This window comes from Hemitrygon akajei, unplaced genomic scaffold, assembly GCF_048418815.1.
Source record: "Hemitrygon akajei unplaced genomic scaffold, sHemAka1.3 Scf000045, whole genome shotgun sequence".
NCBI classification, from domain to species: domain Eukaryota; kingdom Metazoa; phylum Chordata; class Chondrichthyes; order Myliobatiformes; family Dasyatidae; genus Hemitrygon; species Hemitrygon akajei.
The window spans coordinates 2,573,069-2,586,233 of NW_027331931.1; the positions used below are offsets into that span (position 1 = coordinate 2,573,069).

Sequence of the window (13,165 nt, forward strand, 5' to 3'; positions counted from 1 at the left end):
GGTGGTAATAGTGTGTCTTTGGAATTCTCCTCCTCAAAGGAAAAAGGAGCAGCTTTTTTTTTTCCAGATGTTGTTATTTCCGCAGAACACAGATTATTGACAGGCAAGTGAGTGACGCTTTCTAGGCGGTCGCAGGGACGTGCCACTGAGATCACAGTCCTACTGTGATCATAGAGAATGGTGGGACAGGATTGAGAGGGCGAATGTCCTGTTATTAATTCAACCTACCAGCAGCACACTCTGACAAAAAAAGAGAGGCTGTGGATTTAATGCTTGGTGTTTTTCCATCCTTCTCTGACGAGGAACGGTAGATGTATTTGCAGAATAAGTGTGGTGACAGACAAATTCGCCAGCGGGAAATGATCATAATTTCATATGATTGCTGATGTGATGTGCTAACTTTTTTCCAGTAAGTGAGCAATAAACGAAGGAGAAGGGCGCCCTTATCTTGCTGTCGACTTTGACCAGTTGTTATCTCTGGGGGGGGGGGGGGGGGGCGTGGTTATCTCGGCACAGTTGTTTCCCAATCGGTCCATTACTGGAATGATCCAACTGCCGACATCTGTTAAAAATGGCTCTTTACAAACAGACTGACCTCGAAGTCAGTTCCCGACAGCTGGGCCACAGTTAAATCAGGAGAAAGAGAATGTCCAGTGTAATACACCAAAAATACCCCAAATGCATAATATTTCATCGGAGTGCATGGCTCCCTTCCTTCTGCTGTCTCTGTGCAATAAACACACAGCGATCTTTGCCCTGAGCAGTTGCTGAAATTTATAATCTGACAATAAACTGGTCCCAATGTGAACGATAAATCAAAGCGACAACACCAACCGAACCAGACCAGGATGTGGGTTGTGATTCCTCTCTGGAGCGGATGAAAATGTCTAGAGAAACATTGCCATCAGCACTGGCACATTAATTCTGTTTCGGATTACATGTTAGAAAGACATATTCAAGAAAAAGGAGTTTTTGTGTGGTTTAACACAAGCGTTGTGGAACAAGGTGTGGCGTTACATGCTGAAGTTCAGATTTATGAGCGTGTTATCAACTGAACATTGCTCAGGGTGTGTTCACTTACTGTTAGGGCCATAAAATTCAGATACTCGGATTCACTGAAAACGGGGTTCTAGCACCAGGTAAGAACAGAGGCTATACGGGGAATTGTTCTGTTGTTTTATTTCACTGACTTGTCCAGGCAGTATTCCTTCTGTTTCGACCAGTTCAGTATTGTCCTTGGGATTGCGTGGATTAACGAATATGTGTGTTTTATTTTGTTTGTGTATTTTCTTTTAGCAAAGACGCTGTATATCTGGCAGTGATATTTAAGATAAAAATTCCTGTAATAAATCGCACTGGCAGCTGATGAAAGTATGGAATTCTACACACAGTGGCCGCTTTTTATGCACCTACTGTACCTAATGATGTGGCTCTGAGTGTATGTTCGGGGTTTACTGCGGCTGTACCCCGTCCAAATCCAATGTTCGGCGTTCAGTGACGCCCTTCTGCACGCCGCTGTTGGAGCGCGTGGTTATTTGAGTTACTGCCGCCATCTTGTCGGATTTAATCAGTCTGGCCAATCTCACTGAGCTCTCTCATTAACGAGGCCTTAAGAACTGGCGCTCACTGGACTCTCCTCAGGTTTGCTTCCGCACCATTCTCTGTAAACCCAGGGATTTCTGCGTGAAAATACAAGGAGTTGTTCGGTTTCCGTGATACCCATCGCGCCCCGTCTGGCAGCAGCGATCATTGCACGGTCAACGTCACTTACAGCACATTGATTCCCTATTCGGATGTTTGGCCTGAACAACAACTAAACGCTATTGACATATCTGTATGTGTTGCAGTCACATGATTAACAGATTCGCATTCCTGAGCCGCTGTACAGTTATACCTAATAAAGAGGCCATCTAGTGCAATTTCCATTTAGACGCCCCCTCACCCATCTCGAATATAAACACGGACGAGATCTGGACCTGATTATTGCCGATTTCCCTGTTTCCAACAACAAGTTGTCGCTGACAAGGCAGTGGTCTAAACACCGCTATAAAGGTGGTGTAACCTGGAGAGAGAGACTGTCACTGTCCGCTCTGAGCGGCGCCGGTATGCAACTGCGTTGTAAATAAAAAGTTCCCGCAGTCGGAGCCTTTGTTGCAGCGCATATGGAATTGAACTCAGCTAGAACAAAGTTTACGAAAACTGGAAGTTTGTTTTCTTGGTTGTACTGTATTTTTTCATATCCTTCAATTAATAATTAACATCAAAACATGTGGCTTTTATTCAATTTCCATTCTAAATATTAATAGATGCATATTACAAAACACACACACACACACACATACCCCTAAGGTGCCCCCAAATCTCTTGAGCTACATCTTTAAGAACCCTGGGGCGCAGTAGCTCTCCCATTATAGGTAAGAGCAAAGGTGATTTCTGGGACCAATTTCGCAATTAAACTTTCAGCAGATTAGGCAGTCCCAGTTCTGACCCTAAGTCTTCTAGCGTTTCCACCGATCCAATTTGATGTACCGAGCCTCCAGCACTTTAAATTCAATGTTATATTAAAAACAATATTTTTTATTTATTCATTTACGGGATGTAGGCGTCGCCAGCTCGGTCAGCGTTTATTACCCATCCCTAGTTACCCTGGAGAAAGTGGCGATGAGCGGCCTTCTTGAATCGCTGTAGTCCCTGAGGATGCAGATACAATCACGGTGCTTGTCAGGAAGGGAATTCAATGACTTTGACCGAGCGACAATGAAGTACCGGCGATATGTTTCCCAGTCAGGATGTTGAGTGACTTGGAGTGCATTTCCAAGTGTTGGTGTTATTATTTTTATCCTGCTGGAAATGTGACAGCCAATTGTTCCGGGTAATATGTCATTTAACAATAAGATAATGACAAAATGTGTTCAGTTTTGCTGCTAAAGACGATGTGATAGGTGACTCAAACCCAAGACATCCAGCCCGATCTCTGTCCCATCAACCGGTTGCCGTCCTGCCGCAGGATGGTGTCGGGGTGTTAGTTTTTGAAGTCTGAGTGGCCGAGACTCTGCAGCATGTTAGTGGCAGCAATGATTTCAGGAAGAGTTGGTGCTTGGTCCATAATGCTGGGATGGGGACTTCGGGAATATGGAGCTATCAGAGACTGGGATTTGGCTCATGCATGAACTTCTACAGATTGGGCTGGATATTCCTCCTTCCGCAATGAAGCAGACGTGTACGGTGGCTGGACATTGGTTGGGGCAAATTAATGACTACACAACTCAGTGTGAGAAGTGGGGATGAAGTGCCAGGATTTTGGGGTGGGTATGAGACAGATTCAGCTGTGTTCCTATGAGGTTGGTTCCTAGGATATCACAGTTTTCGACCCAAATAATGTGAACCCAGTGATCAGGAACCCAGGTTTATGATGTGTTGAACAAGTGCTGCATGTGTTCCGAGCTCAGGTGTTTATTTTCGGGATTTCCTTGGAAACAATGATTGCTAATCTGAGGAGAGAATGAGTTCCCATTCCATCCCTCACAGAGAGAGCGACTCTGATAGAATGGGCTGTTCCATGTTTGCAACAATAGGATTGGACACGGGGGTCCAGTGTTCAAACCGTGTTTGGAAATTCCCCCTCACCGTCACCTGTCTGTCAGGCACTAGAAATCTAACAGAAACTCGGGATGCTGGAGATCTGCAGTAAAAACTGAAAATGCGTGAAGCCATTCTGACAAAAGTTCGTTATCCCGAAGCGAGTAATTTATACCCCTCCAATAGCCGTTTCTTACCTGCTGGGCGATTTTTAGTAAATCCACTTTCTTTTTATTACATTCACCCTGCAGTGGATTAAATCTCCTAGAAATGGAAAGCGCCCAAAATCTCGTTTTTTTTTTAGCAGTAGAAGATCAAAGAAACCAGAACATTTCCCTGTAAAGTATCCTTTTATCAAGTTGCCTGTTGTTTCCGGAATGCATTCAGCACCTATCTAAGCTCGAAGTATATTTATTTAAAAAATGTGTATCCTAAATACAGATTGGTCATTTTACAGGAAGCCACAAAACAAAGAAACTCATAGAAACCATTAAAAAAGGAATTCAGTCAAACACCCGGTGTGTAGGGAAAAAGAAACAAATTGTGCATACAATAAAAGTAAGCAAATTACATTCAAAGGCGATGTTCAGGAAAGTGTGCCGCCACGCCGGTCACCAGAGCAGCCGCTATTAGTTACAGGCCACAACCCCGGTTCACCGCTGAGATGAGTAAACCTCGCGGAGCAGTGAGCTGAACCGGGCAGTCCTTCGCCTCCCACACCGACATCACAACCTTTTCAACCTGGCCGGGCGCTGAAATCAGCCAAACGCGATGTCGTTCCTTGCTGTAAATCTACAGAAAGCTGAGAAGCCTAGATGATGTGAACGTGGAGAGGATGTTTCCATCTGTCCTGAGAATGGCTGAGAATAAATAAGCATTCCTTTAAAACTGAGGTGTTCTTTCCTCAGTCAAAGCTTGGTTGATCCGTAAAATTTGTTACCATACATGTGGTGGAAGGGGTATGTGGGTACAGTTATGGCAAGAGTTCGATACATTCATGACTGCTAAACAGCTTGAGTGTTACGGGAGGAAAGCAGAATGAAATAAAATGTGGGCGGGGATCATCAACAGGTATTGAATGGTAGAGCAGACCAGATGGATCGAGTGACCGTTATCCTATATCTTATGTCTGCATGGTGACTCCTCCGTATCCCATATCAGCTTTTGTGACTGTGAGGGATAATTACTGATCTGTTGACTGAGATCATTATATTCGTCTTCGACGTTTACATTTCGGTGAGTTTATGTTTTTGGAACATTAAGCAGAAATGTTTTGTTCTCCTTTGTATTGTTAACGTGCTTCATTATCTCTCTTGTTAAAGTTAGACCTGTGGTGGACATTTATTGGAAGAACAACTCACAACTGGAAGTAGGCCACGACAGAAGACGAGGTAACAACAACAAGTGACCCAGCCCGAGGACTGAGAGCACCAACTGGAGTTAAAACCTTCTGACTCAGAGTTTCCATTGATTCAGTCAGGAGAAAATTTGGTGAGTCTCATTTACTCAAACACTGGTCCTTTAGACATTACAAATAAAGATAGGGAATCGTTGGAATGAGACTGGTTATGCCTAGAAGTGCCAGTTATGCCTCTGTCAGACCCAGCCGCTATCTCCCCTGGTCTGGTAGTCTGTTGTTAACAGCGGGCTTTTCAAAGCCATTCACAGTCCCTCACAGTGTTTGCTCATTTCAAGGTCTTGCATCTTCTGAAGCAGCTATTGGTCAGTTCTAATGATTCCTTCCTTAGCTGTTTTACATCATAATGCCCCAAGTGCTTCGTGCTGTAGTAATTGCAGAAATACAGAATTACCATGAACTGCAGCAACATGTCATTGATTCCTTTGACTGTTGCAAGCTGCAATTATTTACTTACCCGAACGTGATATCCCCAAACGGATGGTTATGTGATGTATAGTTCTCTGTTCTCTGTACATTGAGGCCGCTATATATTCTTCAAATGGTAACCTGTGTTTGGTGTTTCCTAACTTTCTAAAGTCAGTTCATGCATTAATTCATGTTGTTTTGCATGATTTCAATTCAGTGTTTCAATTACCTCTGTCCTAATTAAAATTAATCTGTATTTGGAACGTTCCCGTGTCGGGGATCAGGTGGAGAGATGATACTGGGCAGGGTGTAAGTAGATGTAATGACAATGTGAACTGATCTTCACCATGATGAGTTTTCCTACTGTTAGACTCAGGATAGAGACTGACCTGAGCGGTTTGGATGGGAATTGTCCCCGCAGCCCAAAGTAAGGACACATAAAATGTTGTCCCGTATTATGGTGTTTCATCCCGTCAAATCATTGTTCCTGTATTTGCGATTGCAAGCACAGATATTCAAACTTTGCTAAAATACGTTTTGAAAGTTTTGGAAATGAAACCAACGTAGGACTGAATTTATGTGTGGTAGGGAGGTAGGTAGCGTAATGGAGCACAGGGTGTGATGAAAGAGTTAATCTCACAGGCCATTATCAGTCCAGATATTGTCATGGCCAGGTCCGTGCAGTCCGCGTTCCGGCTCACGGTCCGGTCGTCCGGCGTTCCCTTCGCCTCCTCTGGCCTTTATCGAAGGCACCTGATTCTTGTGTTGAGCCGGGAATAAATGTGGCCTTGGTTTCGAGGCTGGTGGCTGGTTCTTTGTGTCATAAAGTGGGCGAAGAGAATGGACCCAAAAGAAAGACACAGACACTGAACTACCAGGAACAGGACTAGGCATGAGAAGGAAGCAAGGGAAGTGGAGAAGTAAGGACGCTGGACATGACACAAGCCCCGGACGAGACAAGGATTCTGGGCCTGGGCTAGGACTGGACGAGGACAGTAGAATCAGGATATGGAACTGGGAACTAGGATCCTGTGCTTGAACTCCGAGCCAGAGACTGGACATGGACCCAGAACCTGTGTCTTGACTAGGGCTCGGCCTCCAGAACCAGGCGATTACAAGACGTGGCTACAGGATGAGGAGAGGAAACAGGGCTGGACGTGAGACTCCTGGACAGGATAAGGGAACCACAGCTCAGGACGAGGGAACCCCAGCTGAGGTGGGGAAAGTACTCCTGGGCTGGTCGAGGCACGTCAACAAGACCAGAACACAGAGCCCTAGTCGAGGCAGAACAGGAACGCAGTACACAGAACCTGGGTCGAGGGAGAACAAGAATGCAGAACACAGAATCGAGGGAGAGACAGGAACATGGAACAGCGAGCCGGGATCCCTCCTTGGGTACAGGACATACGGCCAGGACTCATTACACAGAACACAGAGCCAGGACACCTCCTTGGATACAGGACGTAGGGCCGGGACTCATTACACAGAACACAGAGCCAGGACACCTCCTTGGATACAGGACGTAGGGCCGGGATTCATTACACAGAACGCTGAACACGACGGAACAGTTCCCAACACTAGGTAGCGGCAGAATGGCTGGACCTACCTAGCGAACGTGTGGACACAGACAGACAGTTCCAAATAGGGCGAGGCTCCAGGCAGAGGCGAGGCGAGGCGAGGCTCCAGGCAGAAGCAAGTTGAGGCAAGGCTCCAGAGGGAAGGCGAGGAAAGGCTCCAGTTGAAGCAGGACAAGGCTCCAGGCAGAGGAAAGGCGAGCCATGGCTGTCTGGAGCCATGTCATGAAACACAGGTTTCAGACAGGGCTTCTGAGGGAGGGAAGGGAACAGTCCAGCCTCAGGGTAACGGCAGGACGGCCTGACTTACCCCACGGAGACAAGGACAAGATACTGACAAGACGAAACAGCCATAAGCCTCGAACCCAGGGTTGCTTATATTCCCGGCACCAAGACTATCAGGTGCTTACGATTAAGCCCAAATCAGACGAGGGAAAGCCGGAAGACGCGGAATGTGGAGTCCACGGACTGGACCCTGAGCCGGAACGCGGGCTTCATGGACCGGACCATGACAGTACAACCGTCCTCTATGGGAGCCTCCGGGAGACGTAACAGCCTCTTCAGGATTAAAGACGACCTGGGCGGGTGTGGGGTGGTGTTCAATCAGGAGGGAACCCAGGATGACAAGAGTTAGACGACAGTGTCTGCGATGCTGGGTCCATGTATGGCTGATTTGTTCTGTCATAAAGTGGGCAAAGGGGATTGGATTGGACAGGAAGACAAAGGCACTGAACTACCAGGAACAGGACTAGCCATGGGAAGGAGACAAGGGAAGGGACGAAATAAGGATTCCGGACCTGGACAAGGATTAGACGAGGATAGGGAACCAGGACATGGAACTGGGAACTAGGAGCCTGGGCTTGGACTCCGAGCCAGAGACAGGACAAGGACCCAGATCCTGGGTCTTGACTCGGGCTTGGACTCCAGAACCAGGCGAGGACAAGACGAGGCTACAGGACGAGGAGAGGCAACAGGACTGGACTTCAGGCTCCTGGACAGTACAAAGGCACCCCAGCGCAGGACAGGGGAATCCCAGAACTGGGCTGGGCAAGGTATTCCCAGACTGGGCGAGGCACATCAACCAGACGAGAACACAGAGCCCTGGTCGAGGGAGAACAGGAACGCAGAGAAAAGATTCGAGGGAGAGACAGGAACATGGAACACCGAGCCGGGTCTCCTGCATGGGTAGAGATGTAGGGCCGGGACTCATCACACAGAACACAGAGCCGGGACCCCTCCTTGAGTACAGGATGTAGAGCCGGGACTCATCACACAGAACACAGAGCCGGGACCCCTCCTTGAGTACAGGATGTAGAGCCGGGACACATTACACAGAACACAGAGCCGGGACCCCTCCTTGAGTACAGGATGTAGAGCCGGGACACATTACACAGAACACAGAGCCGGGACCACTCCTTGAGTACAGGATGTAGAGCCGGGACTCATCACACAGAACACAGAGCCGGGACCCCTCCTTGAGTACAGGATGTAGAGCCGGGACTCATCACACAGAACACAGAGCCGGGACCCCTCCTTGAGTACAGGAGGTAGAGCCGGGACTCATTACACAGAACACAGAGCCGGGACCCCTCCTTGAGTACAGGATGTAGAGCCGGGACTCATCACACAGAACACAGAGCCGGGACCCCTCCTTGAGTACAGGAGGTAGAGCCGGGACTCATTACACAGAACACAGAGCCGGGACCCCTCCTTGAGTACAGGATGTAGAGCCGGGACTCATAACACAGAACACAGAGCCGGGACCCCTCCTTGAGTACAGGATGTAGAGCCGGGACTCATTACACAGAACACAGAGCCGGGACCCCTCCTTGAGTACAGGATGTAGAGCCGGGACTCATAACACAGAACACAGAGCCGGGACCCCTCCTTGAGTACAGGATGTAGAGCCGGGACTCATCATACAGAACACAGAGCCGGGACCCCTCCTTGAGTACAGGATGTAGAGCCGGGACTCATCACACAGAACACAGAGCCGGGACCCCTCCTTGAGTACAGGATGTAGGGCCGGCACTCATCACACAGAACACAGAGCCGGGACCCCTCCTTGAGTACAGGATGTAGAGCCGGGACTCATTACACAGAACACAGAGCCGGGACCCCTCCTTGAGTACAGGAGGTAGAGCCGGGACTCATCACACAGAACACAGAGCCGGGACCCCTCCTTGAGTACAGGATGTAGAGCCGGCACTCATCACACAGAACACAGAGCCGGGACCCCTCCTTGAGTACAGGATGTAGAGCCGGGACTCATTACACAGAACACAGAGCCGGGACCCATCCTTGAGTACAGGATGTAGAGCCGGGACTCATCACACAGAACACAGAGCCGGGACCCCTCCTTGAGTACAGGATGTAGAGCCGGGACTCATTACACAGAACACAGAGCCGGGACCCCTCCTTGAGTACAGGATGTAGAGCCGGGACTCATCACACAGAACACAGAGCCGGGTCCCCTCCTTGAGTACAGGATGTAGAGCCGGCACTCATCACACAGAACACAGAGCCGGGACCCCTCCTTGAGTACAGGATGTAGAGCCGGGACACATTACACAGAACACAGAGCCGGGACCCCTCCTTGAGTACAGGATGTAGAGCCGGGACTCATTACACAGAACACAGAGCCGGGACCCCTCCTTGAGTACAGGATGTAGAGCCGGGACTCATCATACAGAACACAGAGCCGGGACCCCTCCTTGAGTACAGGATGTAGGGCCGGGACTCATCACACAGAACAAAGAGCCGGGACCCCTCCTTGAGTACAGGATGTAGGGCCGGGACACATTACACAGAACACAGAGCCGGGACCACTCCTTGAGTACAGGATGTAGAGCCGGGACACATTACACAGAACACAGAGCCGGGACCCCTCCTTGAGTACAGGATGTAGAGCCGGGACTCATTACACAGAACACAGAGCCGGGACCCCTCCTTGAGTACAGGATGTAGAGCCGGGACACATTACACAGAACGCTGAACAGGACGAGAGAGTTCGCAACACTAGGTAGCGGCAAAACAGCCGGACCTACCTAGCGAAGACGTGAACACAGACAGACAGTTCCAAACAGGGCGAGGCTCCAGGCAGAGACAAGGCGAGGCAAGGCAAAGGCTCCAGGCGAGGCAAGGCTAGGCAAGACAAGGCTCCAGGCAGATGCAAGTCTAGGCTCCAGGCGAGGAAAGGTTAGGTTCCAGGCGAGGCAAGGCTAGGCAAGGCAAGGCTCCAGGCAGAGTCAAGGCTAGGCTCCAGGCGAGGAAAGTTTAGGCTCCAGGCGAGGAAAGTTTAGGCTCCAGGCAGAGGCAAGGCGAGACTCCAGACACAGGTTGCAGTTCAAGGCTGAAGACAGAGGTTGCAGGCAGGGCTTCGGAAGGAGGGAAGGGAATAGTCCATCCTCAGGGTAACGGCAATGACGGACTGACTTACCCAACGGAGGCGAGGATCGGGAGGGGCAGATCCCACCGTAGGGTAACGGCAAGGACGGCCTGGCTTACCCCACGGAGGCGAGGACAGGATACCGACGGGACAAACCCACACAGAGGTAAGGACATGAACTGACGAGACGAACCCCACAGAGACAAGGACAGGATACTGAAAGACGAACCAGCCACCAGCCTCGAAACCAGGGACACTTATATTCCTGGGCCCAAGACGAGAATCAAGTACCTACGATTAAGCCCAAATGAGACAAGGGACAGCCAGAAGACGCGGAGTCTGGAGTCTACGGACAGGCCCGTGCGCCGGAACGCGGACTTCATGGACCGGACCATGACAGATATAGAGTACAGGCGTTTTTAGAGTACAGCAGTGTTTGTTACGCTGTTACAGAAACGTTGTGATTAAAATTTAGAGAAGATTTCTGATGATATTGCCAAGAAAAAATGCCTGAGAATGAACAGTGACTTTACAGAAATATTTACAATTATGAGAGTGAGAGACAAGGCCAGGGTTAATTATTTTCCTGAGGGCAGGGGAGACAAACACTAGGGAAATATATTTTGTAAGTGAGCAGAAGTTTTAAAAAGGACATGAGCAGCAATGGTTTCATGCAATTCATGCTGTATTGCTCTGTGATTCTGTCAGTAAGATGCACCAGATATTTCTGGACAGACATACCGAATGGTATGGACGTTGATGTTAACGGGAAATGTTTGGTCCCTAAGCCAGCTGCTGCTCTGATACAGGGGACAAACATGCTCTCATATTTACAAATTCATACTCTCTCTGACTCAATGTCTCCTTCTGTGTTATTCAGTGCACCACCAGTAGGTGGGGCTTTCCTGCACTGGGACCAAAGTTTAAACAAGAAGGCGACGTTCAACAATCGTCAGTCACAATCGGAATGGACACAGGTATGATTACAATTAGTCATTATAATCGTTTTAATTAAACTGCTCCACAGGGTGTACAATAATTCAAATGAAGAAATTTATGCAGGCGCACAGAAAGTTTTCATCAGACGTGGACATTGATACCAGTGGTAAAACAGACTTGAGTTATAGATCAATCCAGCAGTTCCATGGCATGGGCCTGACATCGGGAATGGTTGAATCGCTGCGTTCATCATGCAAAGCTTCACTTGAGTGAAAGGAACAAGTTCTCCTTGATCATGTGATCGTGAGTGAAACACAGACAGGAATGTGACAGCCGTCTTGTGAATGATGTGACAGTCCAGGGAATAGTCAGGGTCTGTTTCACTACCATACAGGCCCTGATGTGGAAGACGCTTTCAACTTTCATCTATGAAATCTGCCACCAGATGATTTGAGCAAGAGTTCTGGGATTGAGCGATTATGAGTACAGTTTAACTTTTGGAAGGGCAATTGCCCGCAAACTTTTCGGGCTGTTGCGCAGTGGAAATGTGGGAAGATTCCTATAGTCTATTTTCTATGGCCAAGTTAGAGAGGGTAACTTCCAACGGTTGGAATGGTTCATTTTCGATACATAAGTCACGGTTACAGATTTAAGCTTTGCTATAACGGTTTATTGCACTGACGAACACGAAGTTCTGCAGATGCAGGAAACCCAGAGTACCACAAACACAAAACTCAGTAGGTCAGGCAGCATCCGTGGAAGTGAATAAACAGTCTACGCTTTGGGTAGATACCCTTTATCAGAATTGACTGACGATGGTCAGTTCTCATGGAGTGCATCGACCACTTTGTAAGGTCCATTCACACGGCCGTACATTTACTCCCAGCAGACAGGCAGAGAAAAAAGAGCACGCCGCCAGTCGTAAGGACCAAGAAGGCATGGTCAAGGGAGTCGGTGGTTCACTTACAGGACTGATGAGTTGGACTAACCAATCACGAGAGGGCAGCATAAATAGCACCAGTTTTTCAGTCAGGCCCGGAATCAAGATTTAAAAAACAGAGCTTTGTTACTGTTTTTCGGAGCTGGGTTGTGAGCAATCACCGAGAGGGTTTCATTAGAAAGGGCAAATAAAATAACACAGGTGCAGTGGCTATTCTTTTGAACGCGCGAGTGGTTTTGGCTCATCAGGCTTAGGCAAGATCAGACTTGGGCGAGGTAAACTACCTGCTAAGTTCCTCTCTTTTTGTTCCGACTTGTTCATTCCTCGCCTATTAGTGTTCGGTGGTGTAGCCCATATGGCTCCGGGGCAGTATGTGGGACACCGGAATTCCGGGAGAACTCCAGGTTCCCAGATAAATATATCTGCATTAGCAGCAGCTCCTGGCTGAACGTATTGACAATGACCTTTGACCCATACAGGGTAACGAGGAGGTGACAGGAGCTGCGGCGAGGTAGTCACACCTAGGTTGCAGGAGGCAGGTATTTTGCAGCACTCGGTGGAGTTGTGGAAGTTAGTAATGTGTGGCAAATGATGCAGTACAATATTGACCGGTTATAGCAGAGAAACGGCAGGTGGACTGTAATGTGGCAAAGAGTGAGGAGATGCACATTGAGAAGCCAAATATAAGAAGAAGGTTCAAGACCATAAGGCACAAGACCCTGAGGAGAATTGATATATAGTATCGAAGAATTTAGGGTACAAGTGCATATTTCCGTGAAAGAGGCAACACATGTAGATGGATCGTAAAATCAATCTTCGGTATTGGTCGAATGTTGAGCCGATATGTGGGAAAGCCATAGTGTCGCTGTAGGAAACTTTGATCAGGGCACAATTGTGGTTTGCGTGCAGTTCTGGTTTAC

General features: G+C 48.4%; 1 protein-coding gene across 1 annotated transcript in view; it reads left to right on the forward strand.

Annotated features, from left to right (window-relative positions):
- Positions 1-11,251: 11,251 nt before the first annotated feature.
- LOC140720581 (NACHT, LRR and PYD domains-containing protein 3-like) overlaps positions 11,252-13,165 on the forward strand; it is a 43,497-nt gene continuing 41,583 nt past the window's right edge. The window contains exon 1 of the mRNA XM_073035415.1: positions 11,252-11,343. Within this exon, the coding sequence (XP_072891516.1) occupies positions 11,334-11,343 (10 nt within the window). The 5' untranslated portion in view covers positions 11,252-11,333. The remainder of the gene's footprint in view (positions 11,344-13,165) is intronic.